The 16,178-nt window shown below is 44.8% G+C and overlaps 6 protein-coding genes across 6 annotated transcripts; 4 read left to right on the top strand and 2 right to left on the bottom strand.

The window, feature by feature from the left end:
- Positions 1–432: 432 nt before the first annotated feature.
- On the top strand, positions 433–913 carry LOC110679342 (histone H2B). The gene has a single exon (XM_021853737.1). It carries the CDS (start codon positions 482–484, stop codon positions 854–856), a length of 375 nt encoding a protein of 124 aa, XP_021709429.1. The 5' UTR covers positions 433–481; the 3' UTR covers positions 857–913.
- Positions 914–1,813: 900 nt separating this feature from the next.
- Positions 1,814–4,049, top strand: LOC110679032 (histone H1-like). The gene has a single exon (XM_021852959.1). The coding sequence runs from the start codon at positions 3,221–3,223 to the stop codon at positions 3,899–3,901; it is 681 nt and encodes a 226-aa protein (XP_021708651.1). The 5' UTR covers positions 1,814–3,220; the 3' UTR covers positions 3,902–4,049.
- Positions 4,050–8,647: 4,598 nt separating this feature from the next.
- On the bottom strand, positions 8,648–9,098 carry LOC110679794 (histone H4). Its single transcript, XM_021855524.1, has one exon. The coding sequence runs from the start codon at positions 8,998–9,000 to the stop codon at positions 8,689–8,691; it is 312 nt and encodes a 103-aa protein (XP_021711216.1). The 5' UTR covers positions 9,001–9,098; the 3' UTR covers positions 8,648–8,688.
- A 1,531-nt stretch (positions 9,099–10,629) lies between these two features.
- On the bottom strand, positions 10,630–11,004 carry LOC5579128 (histone H2A). Its single transcript, XM_001657221.2, has one exon. It carries the CDS (start codon positions 11,002–11,004, stop codon positions 10,630–10,632), a length of 375 nt encoding a protein of 124 aa, XP_001657271.1.
- A 190-nt stretch (positions 11,005–11,194) lies between these two features.
- On the top strand, positions 11,195–11,709 carry LOC110679754 (histone H2B). Its single transcript, XM_021855483.1, has one exon. The coding sequence runs from the start codon at positions 11,283–11,285 to the stop codon at positions 11,655–11,657; it is 375 nt and encodes a 124-aa protein (XP_021711175.1). The 5' UTR covers positions 11,195–11,282; the 3' UTR covers positions 11,658–11,709.
- A 905-nt stretch (positions 11,710–12,614) lies between these two features.
- Positions 12,615–14,850, top strand: LOC110679723 (histone H1-like). Its single transcript, XM_021855450.1, has one exon. It carries the CDS (start codon positions 14,022–14,024, stop codon positions 14,700–14,702), a length of 681 nt encoding a protein of 226 aa, XP_021711142.1. The 5' UTR covers positions 12,615–14,021; the 3' UTR covers positions 14,703–14,850.
- The last annotated feature ends 1,328 nt before the right edge of the window (positions 14,851–16,178 follow it).

The raw sequence follows: 16,178 nt of genomic DNA, 5'->3' as shown, positions 1-16,178 counted from the left end.
ACATAGCTAGGATCCAAGTCGCACAAAATCGTGCTCTAAGGATGATCCTTGATAGCCCTTTTGGCACAAGGATCATCGACCTACACGAGGAGGCAAATTGCCCCAGAATTAGCGAGAAAATTAGGAATACGACAGAGTCTTTTAAGCAGAAATGCATAATATCTGAACATGCTCTAATAAGCGCCTTGTATATAGTAGATTAGGTTAGTTTTAAGGTGTAAATAGTAGTTTTAAGTTTGTATATATTTTCCAAATTCCACCAATCCCACATTTGTGGTGAACTTAATATTTCATTTTATTCTAAAAAACCATTATTATATTTCAAATCGACCACCAAAGATGAAAAGGCATACTCCTGTATCACTTAAAACTAAATATGTAATCCACAAAAACATGCAATAAAGATTATTGAAGTCAAAAAAAGTCGGTCGGGCATCAGTTTCAGTTTTCGTTTGGAATCTAAAACAACGTTAGCAGCACGATGGCACCGAAAACCAGCGGAAAGGCCGCGAAGAAATCCGGCAAGGCCCAGAAGAACATTGTCAAGGGCGATAAGAAGAAGAAGAAGCAGCGCAGGAAGGAAAGCTACGCCATCTACATCTACAAGGTGTTGAAGCAAGTTCACCCCGACACTGGCGTTTCGTCGAAAGCCATGAGCATCATGAACAGCTTCGTCAACGACATCTTTGAGCGTATTGCCGCCGAAGCCTCCCGCCTGGCCCACTACAACAAGCGTTCGACGATCACATCCCGCGAAATCCAAACCGCCGTCCGGCTTCTGCTCCCGGGAGAGTTGGCCAAGCACGCCGTTTCGGAAGGCACCAAGGCCGTCACCAAATACACCAGCTCCAAGTAAATGACGACCGACACTGCGTTCAATCACACCAAACCAAAAGGCCCTTTTCAGGGCCACTATTTCAATCCCGAAAAAGAGTTGATTTTGAAAATCTGACACTAGACTGTTTTATCACACTATTGAACCGACTGAGGTAGTGCCACGGCGGTGACTTCATACGTGACAACACCCCCCTCTCTTATCAGTTTGAATTTATTCAATTCATTTTATTTATTCGATGTTATCAGTTTCAGTATTGATTAATTATAACGATTACAGTTGCAGAGATTTGGATCCCCATTCAGCTGCGTAATAAATAATAGGAATTTAATTGTTAAGCAGTATAGGGAAAAATCTGTTCACAAAAAAACCCTAGATCTAAGTTTTTCCATCAGTTTGAATTTAAAACAAGAAGATCCACTTCGTACGTTCAACATTTCTGCTGATTGCAAAAAAAAAAATGTTGTGCCAGCCATGTTGTACCTTAACCACACTTCATTCACTAGCAGAACGTTTAAAGTTCAATATTTATGCTGATTGCCATGTTGCACCTTAACAACTTCATTTTTGCTATCGGTTGTGCTGCATGTTAGTAGTTTAGACAATTTTGACATCATAGGACTAGCTAGCTAGGCAGGCATGATGACAAGTTTCTTCTCAACGTATTGGAAAGAAGCTCATTATGTTTTCTAGCGTCCCATTACAAACGATCTCGTAAGAGCATCCCAGCAGTTCAGGCTATCATAATAACGTTTATCGAACAACAGTTCGTCCCCTTGATGCTACAACTAGATAACTCGAAATTTGAAATTTTTGACTTCAATATGTCAAAACATTTTTCTTAATTAGATCTGCAAAATATCCACAGGTCTTAAGCGTGTGATTCAAAATACACAAGTTAAAGATTATTTTTCAATCATAATCTCTGCGATTAACCATCACCTTGTTAAACGGTCATACTTTCAAAGTTGCACATCTCAAAATTTTGATTTTCGAGTTATCTAGTTGTAGCATTAAGGGGACGAGTTGATGCAAATGTTATCGATCGGATAAGCTCGATAATGCCATCAATCAGTTCCCATTGATGGGGCCCATTCACATAGCTCATGGGTGGGTGGTGTGTCTTCGAGATGTAACGGGTCAAACGAAACAATGGGTGGTGGGCGCGTTGCAAATGGTCATTGTTGGCGTTATGAAATTTGCGAATGATGGTGACATGACACGTTGTGTGGTTGCCATTCGGCTTCCTGGCTCGGGTGTTGCTCAGTACTAGCACGGACAGACACGTTGAACAGCCCCTGAGGGCACTGTACACAAAAATATATCTCGATCGGGGGAGTGTAGGGTGCAGTTTCTACACCGGGAACACGTGCCGTGGGGCATGTTAGGGACTTCCGAGAACAATTTGTCGCGAATTCAGCGCGACATGTCCGGTACTACTGCCGCCAGAAGAGATTGTATGGAATGTTCATTCGATGCAACTGCAGCTAGCAAAACCGATGCCTATTCGGGCAGATTTCGCACTAGCTCATTTGCAGATTCCACCGCAGGGAGGGTGCTTGCTTTGCTTGCTTGCTTCTTGAAGTAAAACATTCTCAGATAAACTAGATCCATAGTAGCACGTGCACTGTCCTTTTCCAATGCAGTTGCCGCCGATGGCTGAGGCAAATGCCAGCAATTTGCACACATTCGACCAACCAACAGTGCACAGGTGGAAGGTGATTAGTGTTTGGTGACATTGTTTTCCGGACAAAATGGCACAAACTCGTGTGACTGACGTCATAGTCGAGCCCAAGTTTTCGGTATGTTTGATGAAAAACATCAAATTAACATTGTTCAAAGTTTACTAAAACCAAACGCGTAACATCGCTCGTCGGCACTGGGAATGACTTTGTTTGAGGCTCATTAGGGGCCATTAGACACCGGCATACTGGCTATACCCGCATGTCACCGCAAAGAGCAACCATTCATGTTGCCAAATTCACCACCGCCGTGCAGGGTGGTATTGTTTCAATAGTTACTATTGATTGTTTTATCGAGCAAAGCCACACCATATGGCGCACGGGTGCTGTAAAGACATGTCTCAGCGGTGCTTCTCGCGAAACCGGCCCGATGTGGCGATGACGGGCTGCTAGCGAGACTCATGCACTCACCAAACGGACATACTAGACAGGCAAATACTTAGTGCGATTACCGGAAAAATGCGTTTTAAAAAGGTGTTACCAAAAATATGTACAATATTTCGCGAACAGTCATCCAGTGGACGACCATGTCTGCATCCCTAACACAGACGACGAAATCGAACACCGCACTGTTGCCAGAATTTCCGTCATTCATTCGTTTACTATCGCCATCGTGTGAGTGTTACTCTAGCTACCTATCGAGATGTCTGAAGTTGCCACTGAAGCCGCTGCCGCAGCCCCGGCTGCCTCGCCAGCCAAGACCAAGAAGCCAAGGGCCCCCAAGGGACAGGGCAAGCCGAAGAAGCCGTCGACCCACCCCCCAGTCAACGACATGGTTGTTGCTGCCATCAAAACCTTGAAGGAACGCAACGGATCGTCCCTGCAGGCCATCAAGAAGTACATCGCCGCCAACTACAAATGCGATGTCGCCAAGCTTGCCCCATTCCTCAAGAAGGCCTTGAAGAATGGCGTCGAGAAGGGCAAGTTCGTCCAAACCAAGGGCACCGGCGCTTCCGGTTCGTTCAAGCTGAAGGCTGAAGCTAAGAAGGCCGCCAGTGAGAAGAAACCGAAGAAGGCCGGCGAGAAGAAGGCCAAGAAGGCTACCGGAGAGAAGAAGAAGGCCACCAAGAAACCAGCTGGGGAGAAGAAGGCCAAGAAGCCAGCCGGCGAGAAGAAAGCCAAGAAGCCGGCTGCAGCCAAGAAAGCCAAAGCTGCTGGTGCCAAGGCTGCCAAAAAGGCCGGTGGTGTGAAGAAGGCTGCTGCTCCGAAGCAGAAGGCCACCAAACCTTCCAAGACCGCCGCCAAGAAGCCCAAGACCCCAAAACCGAAGAAGGCTGCCCCAGCCAAGAAAGCTGCCGCGAAGAAGACCGCTGCCAAGAAGTAAATTTGGGACAGCAACCGTACTGTTGTAAAACAGTATCTAACATCCAATCAGTCCTTTTCAGGACTACCATCCAAGTTTAGAACAAAGAGTTGCACAGTCAATGATATTCCATTCCTCTCACAGAGGGAAATAAATCCCCCCGAAAAGTTACGTGCACTTTGCCACTGAATGGCGAATTCTTCCCGAACCCTTTCGCAAATCAATAAAATTGGCCAATCATGCAGCACTGGCTGGCACTCACTGTAGCGGTGCATCCGTACCCAAAGCAAACCTCCACTAGAGGAACAGCTTTTGATACACTCGAATGATTCAAGGATTTGAAGACGTCTGTCGACTTAAAGGCTCCCCCAGATCTAAGCGACTTTTTACGGCGACAGCGACAAAAAAAAAAAAAAAAAAAAAAAAACGTCGCGATTTCGCTGATGCACTGTTTGATAAGCCACAGCGACGCGATTTCGCAGCGATTCGCGTCGTGTCAGTCAAGATGGTTCCATAGAAGAGTGCTTGCAGCGACACGACAACGAAATCGTGTCGCTGTCGCCGTAAAACGTCGCGTAGTTTTGGGGGAGCCTTATTTAAATCGGGTTGAGATTCGTAGCGTTGCCTTGTGAAACCAAAACATGTTTTCGCGGCAACCTGGAATCGAACCAAGGACCTTGCGATCGATAGGCCCGTGCGTTTTCAATACACTCAGGCAAATGGACTATCGAAATACATTGGATGCACTTATGAAAATTCGCCACAATAAATCGGGTTGAAATTCATAGCTTTGCCTTATGAAAGCCAAACATTGGCAACAAAAAATGTTTCTCGCAGCAACCTGGAATCGAACCAAGGACCTTGCGATCGTTAGGTCTGTGCGTACACCACGCGCCTACCGACGCCTGGATGTGAGTTGATGCTAAAACGAAACATAAAGCGTTCGTATGTCAAAATGCAAAATGTATGCATTTCGATAGTCTAGTTCACAGGTCCGTACGTACCGGACCTACTGGGCAGGCTGAGTATCGACATCCCAAGTAGAGCGGTCAAGTACAGTTTGCTGCTAATTACCAAAGTAATCTTGACAGCTGATCCAGTATGAGCGAACTGCCACTATTTTCCTTGCGGAATAATCAAATTACTCTTGTGGATGTTGCAAATTAAATTAATTGGCAGTAAAATATACTAAGCCCAGGGATTGGCTTCTGAAAATCTCAATCTTTCGGGGCCAATGGGTCGACCTTGCTCAGTATGTTTGATTTTCGTAATCCAATGCTGTTCCACTATTCCAAAGATGAGAGCAAATTAATACAGTTTGTGCTTGCCGCACAATTTCGTAGGTACCGAAGCAAGATTCAGAATCAGTCATCATCGTGCCTTTCGATTGATTCTGAACTGCACATAACGGGACTTCGATCGCCAACTTCCAGAGGAATAATTTCCCCACTGCGTGTAACTGATTTTAAGCGTGATTGGCGAATCGAACGCCTCACATCCCCATCGCAGTTTGGGTACGAGAGAAAGAGAGTGAGCACCGCCGCCATTTGCTTGCGTGCACCGAGAAAAATTTGCGGCTCGAAAATTTGGCCCTGAGCTCCTGACACTCAAATTGAAACCGGTAAATTACTTCCGCCGCTGTTACTACACGTGGAGCATTTCCGTTGGAGTGAACGCGTCTTCATTATCAAAATTTTTTGTGCTCATTCTTTTGATTTATTTCGCACATGGGGTTTTGCGAATGCCTCTTCTTCTTCTCATTTTTCTTGGCCGGCTTCTCACTTTATTTTTTATGTGACCATTTTGCTCACATGGCTTGTTGGGACCGACTTTACCACTACACTAAGGAAGGCCTTAACTGCTATTTATCAACATTATGCTCTTCAAGTGCGTCTTACTGCCGAGTTTCAGATAATTTGGCCGACAAAAACTCCAGATGCCAAAATAAATCAGTGTTTCATTAAATTGATGTTTCTCTAAAGTAATTAAATCTAGGGTGAATTAAAAAAATAAAACAAACCCACACATGTAGCAGCATCTACCTTACCTATTCAATTTGTAATCGATTAGTTAACTAATGAGAGATTAGAAACTCTTAAAATGCTGTTCCCAAGGAAATCTGGATTTATTGTGGTATGGATATTCAACAACTTAGGATTTTTTTTTTTTTTTTTGTATCCAATATGTTTGAGTGCAAAAACTTTCGGCAAGATTATTTTAGGCTAGTAAACTTTTCTTTCAAACTCTTGAGTCGAAAAGTTAGAGCCAAGCTCAAAAAATCAAACAAACATTGTACTACATTGCTAATTATTGAGAAAAGTGAAACCTTTTTAAGAAGTTAGTACCGTAAAATGGGGTGTTAAGGACTCGTGGGGTTTTAAGGGATTGAACTTCTCCATCAAGTTTGAAAAGTCACAAAAACGTCGGAAGTCGATATATCAGTCATCTGAAATGCTTGCTTTGTTCGGAGGATTGTGAGCTGCATTATGTGATCGGGGATATCTATTAATATTAGGTATTGTGGAGTCTAGATATTGAAAACGATTCAAACCATTTTTGAAAGAATTTTATTGGCAAAAAAGATTCAACTACAAAACAATGAAACAATATTAACAAAAATATGTGGGTAACCCAGAACATAAGTATATTTAATTGAGATCACAACGCAGACAAAAGCTTTTGAAAATGTTATCTAGATTTCGCCTTTTAATATTTCTTATGGAAAAAGTCTCTTTTTGAAAGTTAGCGGGGTGTTAGGGGATTATCTTTTCTACTTTTTCCAAGTTACAAAACTCGTTCGATTTATGCCGATATATATTCCATTATACTTTAGGCTTGTTCCGTGAAGTAAAACTGCATTGTAAAGGTTAAGGGGACTATTTTGTTTGTTACTGAATATTACTAAAATGTCTAGCCCTGAAAAAATGGGAATTTTTTTTTTTTATTTCTCAGAGGCACCCGAGTTGCGCGAAGAGTGAAACCAAATCTACCTATCGAACTGTCAAACTGTCTACCTATCGAGCAGACCAGCAAAACAAATAGGGGCTATTTTCGAAGACGAAGAAGAACAATCATTCAAAGAAGCAAATGCAAATATATAGGTTATGATCCTGTTGCATTTAAGTATCAAAACCAATTCAAGCCAATTTCAATATCGAGTTAGGGAGAGTTAACTGTATATAGGTTATGATCCTGTTGCATTCAAGTATCAAAAACAATTCAAGACAATTTTACGAAGTATTGACAGTTTCCAGATTAATAACTATGAAAGATCTAGCAGTTAAAAGAAAACGGTTTGCGTTTGCAGGAGTTCCAAGTTCGATAATATTGATGTATTATCTGATTAAGGTTGAGCATAACTTATGAAAATGAATGAAAGCATCAAAGTTATTGATCAAAAAGATTATGTTTTGTTGTTGGCATAATATGGTTTCATTTGCGAAAGTCAAATTCCTTTACAACCCTGTTTTGCAGTTACGTCAAAAATCACACATTTTCATGATTATCTCAGAAATCTGTCATAGGATCCTCAGCATTGTGTTTGGCACGCGACGAGAGAATACAGTACTGACCCGATTTTGTCAGCCAATTTTAGATTTGTCAAAAAATTGGTATCGTCATGCTTTACCACGTACCCTCTTTAAAAGTCCATGTAACCATGTCGAAATTTGAAATTCATCGAGGGGCTGACAAAATCGGGTCCTTACTGTAGTAGGGCTGTCCTTTGTTTAATTATTGACATACTAGAAGTTGCTTGAAAACACCCCATTTTACGGTAGACATTTCATCATCCACTTTCAATGCATTTCAATGAAAGCTTCGAAGCTTGAAAATGTTCGTTCAAAACGATTTTCCCGGTGACCTTCTCAAATTCCCGTCTTTCTCCCGGTTCGGTGATTCGTTTCGTTTCGGGTGCGCGAACACAATTCCAGTGCTTGTAAATATTGATTGCAACCGCATCCAGTGAGCGGGACATTATGGGACATTTCTCATAAGGCACAGTGTGGAACATGATGAAATATTTGTTCGTCCATCGCATTGTGGAACCGAGCGAGGCAAACTAAGAAGTTCCTAACGCAATCCTAATGGAATTTGATGAGGGTGAAATAGGGAGTGGTACGACGAGCGTTCCGTACCTTACACTGAAGTCCGGAGTTGAGATGCATGCACGTGAGATTGGTATGGAAAGATGCACGCACTGGATTTCACCGGCGTGGCATCATAGCGGTTGTTGTTTTCGAACCGAAACCGAAGCACAACAAGTAAGTAACAACAGTAGTGTGCCACCCCGGGAAATGACAGTGCTGACTAGACTAGACTATGTATGTATATATATCGTCCCCTTGATGCTACAACTAGATAACTCGAAATTCGAAATTTTTGACTTCAATATGTCAAAACATTTTTCTTAATTAGATCTGCAAAATATCCACAGGTCTTAAGCGTGTGATTCAAAATACACAAGTTAAAGATTATTTTTCAATCATAATCTCTGCGATTAACCATCACCTTGTTAAACGGTCATACTTTCAAAGTTGCACATCTCAAAATTTTGATTTTCGAGTTATCTAGTTGTAGCATTAAGGGGACGATATATATATATTGGCATTTTATGGTGTCTTCCAATCGGAGACGAGAATTTTCTCCCCAAGCCACGCCACCGCCGGACTGCAAAAGCGTGTAGTGCTTGTCCCATTAGATTACCCTTGCTTTTAGTGTGTGTGAACATTTGTCATATCAACTCTTTGATGAGTGTGTTTGGTGGCCCTGAAAAGGGCCGTTTGAAGAGCGAAACTTTGGAATGCGATTTAACCTCCGAAACCGTACAGGGTGCGTCCCTGACGCTTCAGAGCGTAGACAACATCCATAGCGGTAACGGTTTTACGCTTGGCGTGTTCAGTGTAGGTAACGGCATCACGGATGACGTTTTCCAGGAACACCTTCAACACACCACGAGTTTCCTCGTAGATAAGTCCGGAGATACGCTTGACTCCTCCACGACGAGCCAGACGACGGATTGCGGGCTTGGTGATACCCTGGATGTTATCACGCAAAACCTTGCGATGACGCTTGGCGCCTCCTTTTCCGAGTCCTTTGCCTCCCTTGCCACGGCCGGTCATTTTGGATGAATTTGGTTCTGTGTTCGACGACGGTAGTACTGGAACTGATGGCTGCGCCAAACACTAGCGGCCACTTTTATACCCACTCGAGGGTTGAGTTCTTCTTTCCTCTCTTGCTTGTTCTATTCTTCCGTGGCTTCCGATTGGTTGCCTGCATCGATATGAGCATATAAAAGAGGACTGCCTGGTTTTTTGACCCTCATTCTGTCGCTGCGTTTCAACTGATCCGTTTGGATTGAAAGCAAATTAATCATCATCTAACACAATGGCCCGTACCAAGCAGACTGCTCGTAAGTCTACTGGAGGAAAAGCTCCTCGCAAGCAGCTGGCTACCAAAGCCGCTCGCAAGAGCGCCCCAGCCACCGGAGGTGTCAAGAAGCCTCACCGTTATCGGCCAGGAACCGTTGCTCTGCGTGAAATCCGTCGCTACCAAAAGTCGACTGAGCTGCTGATCCGCAAGCTGCCATTCCAGCGTCTGGTTCGTGAGATCGCCCAGGACTTCAAGACCGATCTGCGCTTCCAGAGCTCGGCTGTCATGGCCCTGCAGGAAGCGAGCGAGGCCTATCTGGTCGGTCTTTTCGAAGATACCAACCTTTGCGCCATCCACGCCAAGCGTGTCACCATTATGCCCAAGGACATCCAGCTGGCTCGCCGTATCCGTGGAGAACGCGCTTAAATTCGGTCTGCATTATAGTTGCCATTCTCAACAAAACGGCCCTTTTCAGGGCCACTAGAGCATTCCCTAAAAGAGTTGTGTGAGCAATTTTCCCTTCAGTGTACCTAAAACTGTTTGTTCCCCTGGGGGAACTACTTCCTAAAGCCCCTTGACCACCGAACGATCATACTCTCAACACTGATGAGGGGAGGTACGTCAACCAACCGACAACTCGAGTTGTCCCTTCATGCTTCGCTTTGCACACACTTTTGAATGTGCATCTCCAGCGCGGACTTCATTCTCTGGTACCGGCCGTATGTTTCCCCTTCTTCTTATGCTCTTTTCCGGATTCAGAAGCTTTCCCAGCTCGCCTCCCCTTGTTGCTACAAACTAGACAACTCGAACATCCAACATTGAAAGTTTGACCGTATGATTGAAACGTAATCTTTGGCTTGTTTACTTTGAATCACACCCCTATGATAGTTATAATTGTGGGGTTTGGAAATTGATTGATTCCCTCAATATTAGGAGCTCCTGATATAGCCTTTCCTCGAATAAATAATATAAGTTTTTAAATACTACCTGCTTCATCAACTCTTCTACTGTCAAGCAGTAGATAGTAGAAAATGGGGCAGGAACTGGATGAACAGTTTACCCTCCTCTCTCTTCAGGAACAGCTCACGCAGGGCTGGCTGTTTCAATGTTTTATGTTTCTGTTTCGGCAAATTGAACTCCAAAAATCGAAAGTTCGAGGTATCCCGAACAGAACATTTAAGAAGCCCAAACGTTTCCCCCCGCGGAATCTAGGAATTGATTCAGAAATGGTCATAATATGGCCGATATCTCTTCATCGATCCTCTCTGTGGCTAAATTAGATAAATCTGCAATATTTCAACAACAACTCTCTAGCGGTGGACTGGATATTGTCGTCCTGAAAAGGACGGTTTTTGGTTTGATGCACGCAGTGTAGTAACTTATGCCTTCTTCTCGGTTTTCTTCGGCAGCAAGACAGCCTGAATGTTGGGCAGAACACCACCTTGGGCGATGGTAACACCGGACAGCAGCTTGTTCAATTCTTCGTCGTTGCGGATGGCCAACTGCAGATGACGGGGAATGATTCTGGTCTTCTTGTTGTCACGGGCAGCGTTTCCTGCCAATTCGAGCACTTCAGCGGCCAGATATTCCATAACGGCAGCCAAGTAGACTGGAGCGCCGGCACCGACACGCTCGGCATAGTTGCCCTTCCGGAGCAGACGGTGAATACGACCGACTGGGAACTGCAATCCAGCGCGGTTGGAACGGGACTTTGCCTTTCCCTTAACTTTGCCTCCTTTGCCGCGGCCAGACATTTTGTGGTTGAGTTTGAGTGGACTTGAGAAACAAACGTTCACGAAGCGTACGTAAGCGGTACTGATGGTGATTTCACCGGATGAGGGTATCTTTTATACATGCGTAGCCCTGCGCTGCACTCATACTAGGATGGTACGAACGAAATGGATGAAGTAGCAAACGAAGCGAAGGGGCGGAACAGCGCTCACCATTCTACGGGTATAAAAGAGAACCGACTGGTTCGGTCGGGCATCAGTTTCAGTTTTCGTTTGGAATCTAAAACAACGTTAGCAGCACGATGGCACCGAAAACCAGCGGAAAGGCCGCGAAGAAATCCGGCAAGGCCCAGAAGAACATTGTCAAGGGCGATAAGAAGAAGAAGAAGCAGCGCAGGAAGGAAAGCTACGCCATCTACATCTACAAGGTGTTGAAGCAAGTTCACCCCGACACTGGCGTTTCGTCGAAAGCCATGAGCATCATGAACAGCTTCGTCAACGACATCTTTGAGCGTATTGCCGCCGAAGCCTCCCGCCTGGCCCACTACAACAAGCGTTCGACGATCACATCCCGCGAAATCCAAACCGCCGTCCGGCTTCTGCTCCCGGGAGAGTTGGCCAAGCACGCCGTTTCGGAAGGCACCAAGGCCGTCACCAAATACACCAGCTCCAAGTAAATGACGACCGACACTGCGTTCAATCACACCAAACCAAAAGGCCCTTTTCAGGGCCACTATTTCAATCCCGAAAAAGAGTTGATTTTGAAAATCTGACACTAGACTGTTTTATCACACTATTGAACCGACTGAGGTAGTGCCACGGCGGTGACTTCATACGTGACAACACCCCCCTCTCTTATCAGTTTGAATTTATTCAATTCATTTTATTTATTCGATGTTATCAGTTTCAGTATTGATTAATTATAACGATTACAGTTGCAGAGATTTGGATCCCCATTCAGCTGCGTAATAAATAATAGGAATTTAATTGTTAAGCAGTATAGGGAAAAATCTGTTCACAAAAAAACCCTAGATCTAAGTTTTTCCATCAGTTTGAATTTAAAACAAGAAGATCCACTTCGTACGTTCAACATTTCTGCTGATTGCAAAAAAAAAAATGTTGTGCCAGCCATGTTGTACCTTAACCACACTTCATTCACTAGCAGAACGTTTAAAGTTCAATATTTATGCTGATTGCCATGTTGCACCTTAACAACTTCATTTTTGCTATCGGTTGTGCTGCATGTTAGTAGTTTAGACAATTTTGACATCATAGGACTAGCTAGCTAGGCAGGCATGATGACAAGTTTCTTCTCAACGTATTGGAAAGAAGCTCATTATGTTTTCTAGCGTCCCATTACAAACGATCTCGTAAGAGCATCCCAGCAGTTCAGGCTATCATAATAACGTTTATCGAACAACAGTTCGTCCCCTTGATGCTACAACTAGATAACTCGAAATTTGAAATTTTTGACTTCAATATGTCAAAACATTTTTCTTAATTAGATCTGCAAAATATCCACAGGTCTTAAGCGTGTGATTCAAAATACACAAGTTAAAGATTATTTTTCAATCATAATCTCTGCGATTAACCATCACCTTGTTAAACGGTCATACTTTCAAAGTTGCACATCTCAAAATTTTGATTTTCGAGTTATCTAGTTGTAGCATTAAGGGGACGAGTTGATGCAAATGTTATCGATCGGATAAGCTCGATAATGCCATCAATCAGTTCCCATTGATGGGGCCCATTCACATAGCTCATGGGTGGGTGGTGTGTCTTCGAGATGTAACGGGTCAAACGAAACAATGGGTGGTGGGCGCGTTGCAAATGGTCATTGTTGGCGTTATGAAATTTGCGAATGATGGTGACATGACACGTTGTGTGGTTGCCATTCGGCTTCCTGGCTCGGGTGTTGCTCAGTACTAGCACGGACAGACACGTTGAACAGCCCCTGAGGGCACTGTACACAAAAATATATCTCGATCGGGGGAGTGTAGGGTGCAGTTTCTACACCGGGAACACGTGCCGTGGGGCATGTTAGGGACTTCCGAGAACAATTTGTCGCGAATTCAGCGCGACATGTCCGGTACTACTGCCGCCAGAAGAGATTGTATGGAATGTTCATTCGATGCAACTGCAGCTAGCAAAACCGATGCCTATTCGGGCAGATTTCGCACTAGCTCATTTGCAGATTCCACCGCAGGGAGGGTGCTTGCTTTGCTTGCTTGCTTCTTGAAGTAAAACATTCTCAGATAAACTAGATCCATAGTAGCACGTGCACTGTCCTTTTCCAATGCAGTTGCCGCCGATGGCTGAGGCAAATGCCAGCAATTTGCACACATTCGACCAACCAACAGTGCACAGGTGGAAGGTGATTAGTGTTTGGTGACATTGTTTTCCGGACAAAATGGCACAAACTCGTGTGACTGACGTCATAGTCGAGCCCAAGTTTTCGGTATGTTTGATGAAAAACATCAAATTAACATTGTTCAAAGTTTACTAAAACCAAACGCGTAACATCGCTCGTCGGCACTGGGAATGACTTTGTTTGAGGCTCATTAGGGGCCATTAGACACCGGCATACTGGCTATACCCGCATGTCACCGCAAAGAGCAACCATTCATGTTGCCAAATTCACCACCGCCGTGCAGGGTGGTATTGTTTCAATAGTTACTATTGATTGTTTTATCGAGCAAAGCCACACCATATGGCGCACGGGTGCTGTAAAGACATGTCTCAGCGGTGCTTCTCGCGAAACCGGCCCGATGTGGCGATGACGGGCTGCTAGCGAGACTCATGCACTCACCAAACGGACATACTAGACAGGCAAATACTTAGTGCGATTACCGGAAAAATGCGTTTTAAAAAGGTGTTACCAAAAATATGTACAATATTTCGCGAACAGTCATCCAGTGGACGACCATGTCTGCATCCCTAACACAGACGACGAAATCGAACACCGCACTGTTGCCAGAATTTCCGTCATTCATTCGTTTACTATCGCCATCGTGTGAGTGTTACTCTAGCTACCTATCGAGATGTCTGAAGTTGCCACTGAAGCCGCTGCCGCAGCCCCGGCTGCCTCGCCAGCCAAGACCAAGAAGCCAAGGGCCCCCAAGGGACAGGGCAAGCCGAAGAAGCCGTCGACCCACCCCCCAGTCAACGACATGGTTGTTGCTGCCATCAAAACCTTGAAGGAACGCAACGGATCGTCCCTGCAGGCCATCAAGAAGTACATCGCCGCCAACTACAAATGCGATGTCGCCAAGCTTGCCCCATTCCTCAAGAAGGCCTTGAAGAATGGCGTCGAGAAGGGCAAGTTCGTCCAAACCAAGGGCACCGGCGCTTCCGGTTCGTTCAAGCTGAAGGCTGAAGCTAAGAAGGCCGCCAGTGAGAAGAAACCGAAGAAGGCCGGCGAGAAGAAGGCCAAGAAGGCTACCGGAGAGAAGAAGAAGGCCACCAAGAAACCAGCTGGGGAGAAGAAGGCCAAGAAGCCAGCCGGCGAGAAGAAAGCCAAGAAGCCGGCTGCAGCCAAGAAAGCCAAAGCTGCTGGTGCCAAGGCTGCCAAAAAGGCCGGTGGTGTGAAGAAGGCTGCTGCTCCGAAGCAGAAGGCCACCAAACCTTCCAAGACCGCCGCCAAGAAGCCCAAGACCCCAAAACCGAAGAAGGCTGCCCCAGCCAAGAAAGCTGCCGCGAAGAAGACCGCTGCCAAGAAGTAAATTTGGGACAGCAACCGTACTGTTGTAAAACAGTATCTAACATCCAATCAGTCCTTTTCAGGACTACCATCCAAGTTTAGAACAAAGAGTTGCACAGTCAATGATATTCCATTCCTCTCACAGAGGGAAATAAATCCCCCCGAAAAGTTACGTGCACTTTGCCACTGAATGGCGAATTCTTCCCGAACCCTTTCGCAAATCAATAAAATTGGCCAATCATGCAGCACTGGCTGGCACTCACTGTAGCGGTGCATCCGTACCCAAAGCAAACCTCCACTAGAGGAACAGCTTTTGATACACTCGAATGATTCAAGGATTTGAAGACGTCTGTCGACTTAAAGGCTCCCCCAGATCTAAGCGACTTTTTACGGCGACAGCGACAAAAAAAAAAAAAAAAAAAAAAAAACGTCGCGATTTCGCTGATGCACTGTTTGATAAGCCACAGCGACGCGATTTCGCAGCGATTCGCGTCGTGTCAGTCAAGATGGTTCCATAGAAGAGTGCTTGCAGCGACACGACAACGAAATCGTGTCGCTGTCGCCGTAAAACGTCGCGTAGTTTTGGGGGAGCCTTATTTAAATCGGGTTGAGATTCGTAGCGTTGCCTTGTGAAACCAAAACATGTTTTCGCGGCAACCTGGAATCGAACCAAGGACCTTGCGATCGATAGGCCCGTGCGTTTTCAATACACTCAGGCAAATGGACTATCGAAATACATTGGATGCACTTATGAAAATTCGCCACAATAAATCGGGTTGAAATTCATAGCTTTGCCTTATGAAAGCCAAACATTGGCAACAAAAAATGTTTCTCGCAGCAACCTGGAATCGAACCAAGGACCTTGCGATCGTTAGGTCTGTGCGTACACCACGCGCCTACCGACGCCTGGATGTGAGTTGATGCTAAAACGAAACATAAAGCGTTCGTATGTCAAAATGCAAAATGTATGCATTTCGATAGTCTAGTTCACAGGTCCGTACGTACCGGACCTACTGGGCAGGCTGAGTATCGACATCCCAAGTAGAGCGGTCAAGTACAGTTTGCTGCTAATTACCAAAGTAATCTTGACAGCTGATCCAGTATGAGCGAACTGCCACTATTTTCCTTGCGGAATAATCAAATTACTCTTGTGGATGTTGCAAATTAAATTAATTGGCAGTAAAATATACTAAGCCCAGGGATTGGCTTCTGAAAATCTCAATCTTTCGGGGCCAATGGGTCGACCTTGCTCAGTATGTTTGATTTTCGTAATCCAATGCTGTTCCACTATTCCAAAGATGAGAGCAAATTAATACAGTTTGTGCTTGCCGCACAATTTCGTAGGTACCGAAGCAAGATTCAGAATCAGTCATCATCGTGCCTTTCGATTGATTCTGAACTGCACATAACGGGACTTCGATCGCCAACTTCCAGAGGAATAATTTCCCCACTGCGTGTAACTGATTTTAAGCGTGATTGGCGAATCGAACGCCTCACA

The sequence above is a fragment of the Aedes aegypti genome, chromosome 3, assembly GCF_002204515.2.
Source record: "Aedes aegypti strain LVP_AGWG chromosome 3, AaegL5.0 Primary Assembly, whole genome shotgun sequence".
NCBI classification, from domain to species: Eukaryota; Metazoa; Arthropoda; class Insecta; order Diptera; family Culicidae; genus Aedes; species Aedes aegypti.
The sequence above is the reverse complement of the archived record's forward strand: the minus strand, read 5'-3'. Positions and strand labels throughout refer to the sequence as shown.

What these genes read in the sequence shown, in the direction of transcription:
- LOC110679342 (XM_021853737.1), top strand. Translation starts at nt 482, where the DNA reads ATGGCACCGAAAACCAGCGGAAAGGCCGCGAAGAAATCCGGCAAGGCC.
- LOC110679032 (XM_021852959.1), top strand. Translation starts at nt 3,221, where the DNA reads ATGTCTGAAGTTGCCACTGAAGCCGCTGCCGCAGCCCCGGCTGCCTCG.
- LOC110679794 (XM_021855524.1), bottom strand. Translation starts at nt 9,000, where the DNA reads ATGACCGGCCGTGGCAAGGGAGGCAAAGGACTCGGAAAAGGAGGCGCC.
- LOC5579128 (XM_001657221.2), bottom strand. Translation starts at nt 11,004, where the DNA reads ATGTCTGGCCGCGGCAAAGGAGGCAAAGTTAAGGGAAAGGCAAAGTCC.
- LOC110679754 (XM_021855483.1), top strand. Translation starts at nt 11,283, where the DNA reads ATGGCACCGAAAACCAGCGGAAAGGCCGCGAAGAAATCCGGCAAGGCC.
- LOC110679723 (XM_021855450.1), top strand. Translation starts at nt 14,022, where the DNA reads ATGTCTGAAGTTGCCACTGAAGCCGCTGCCGCAGCCCCGGCTGCCTCG.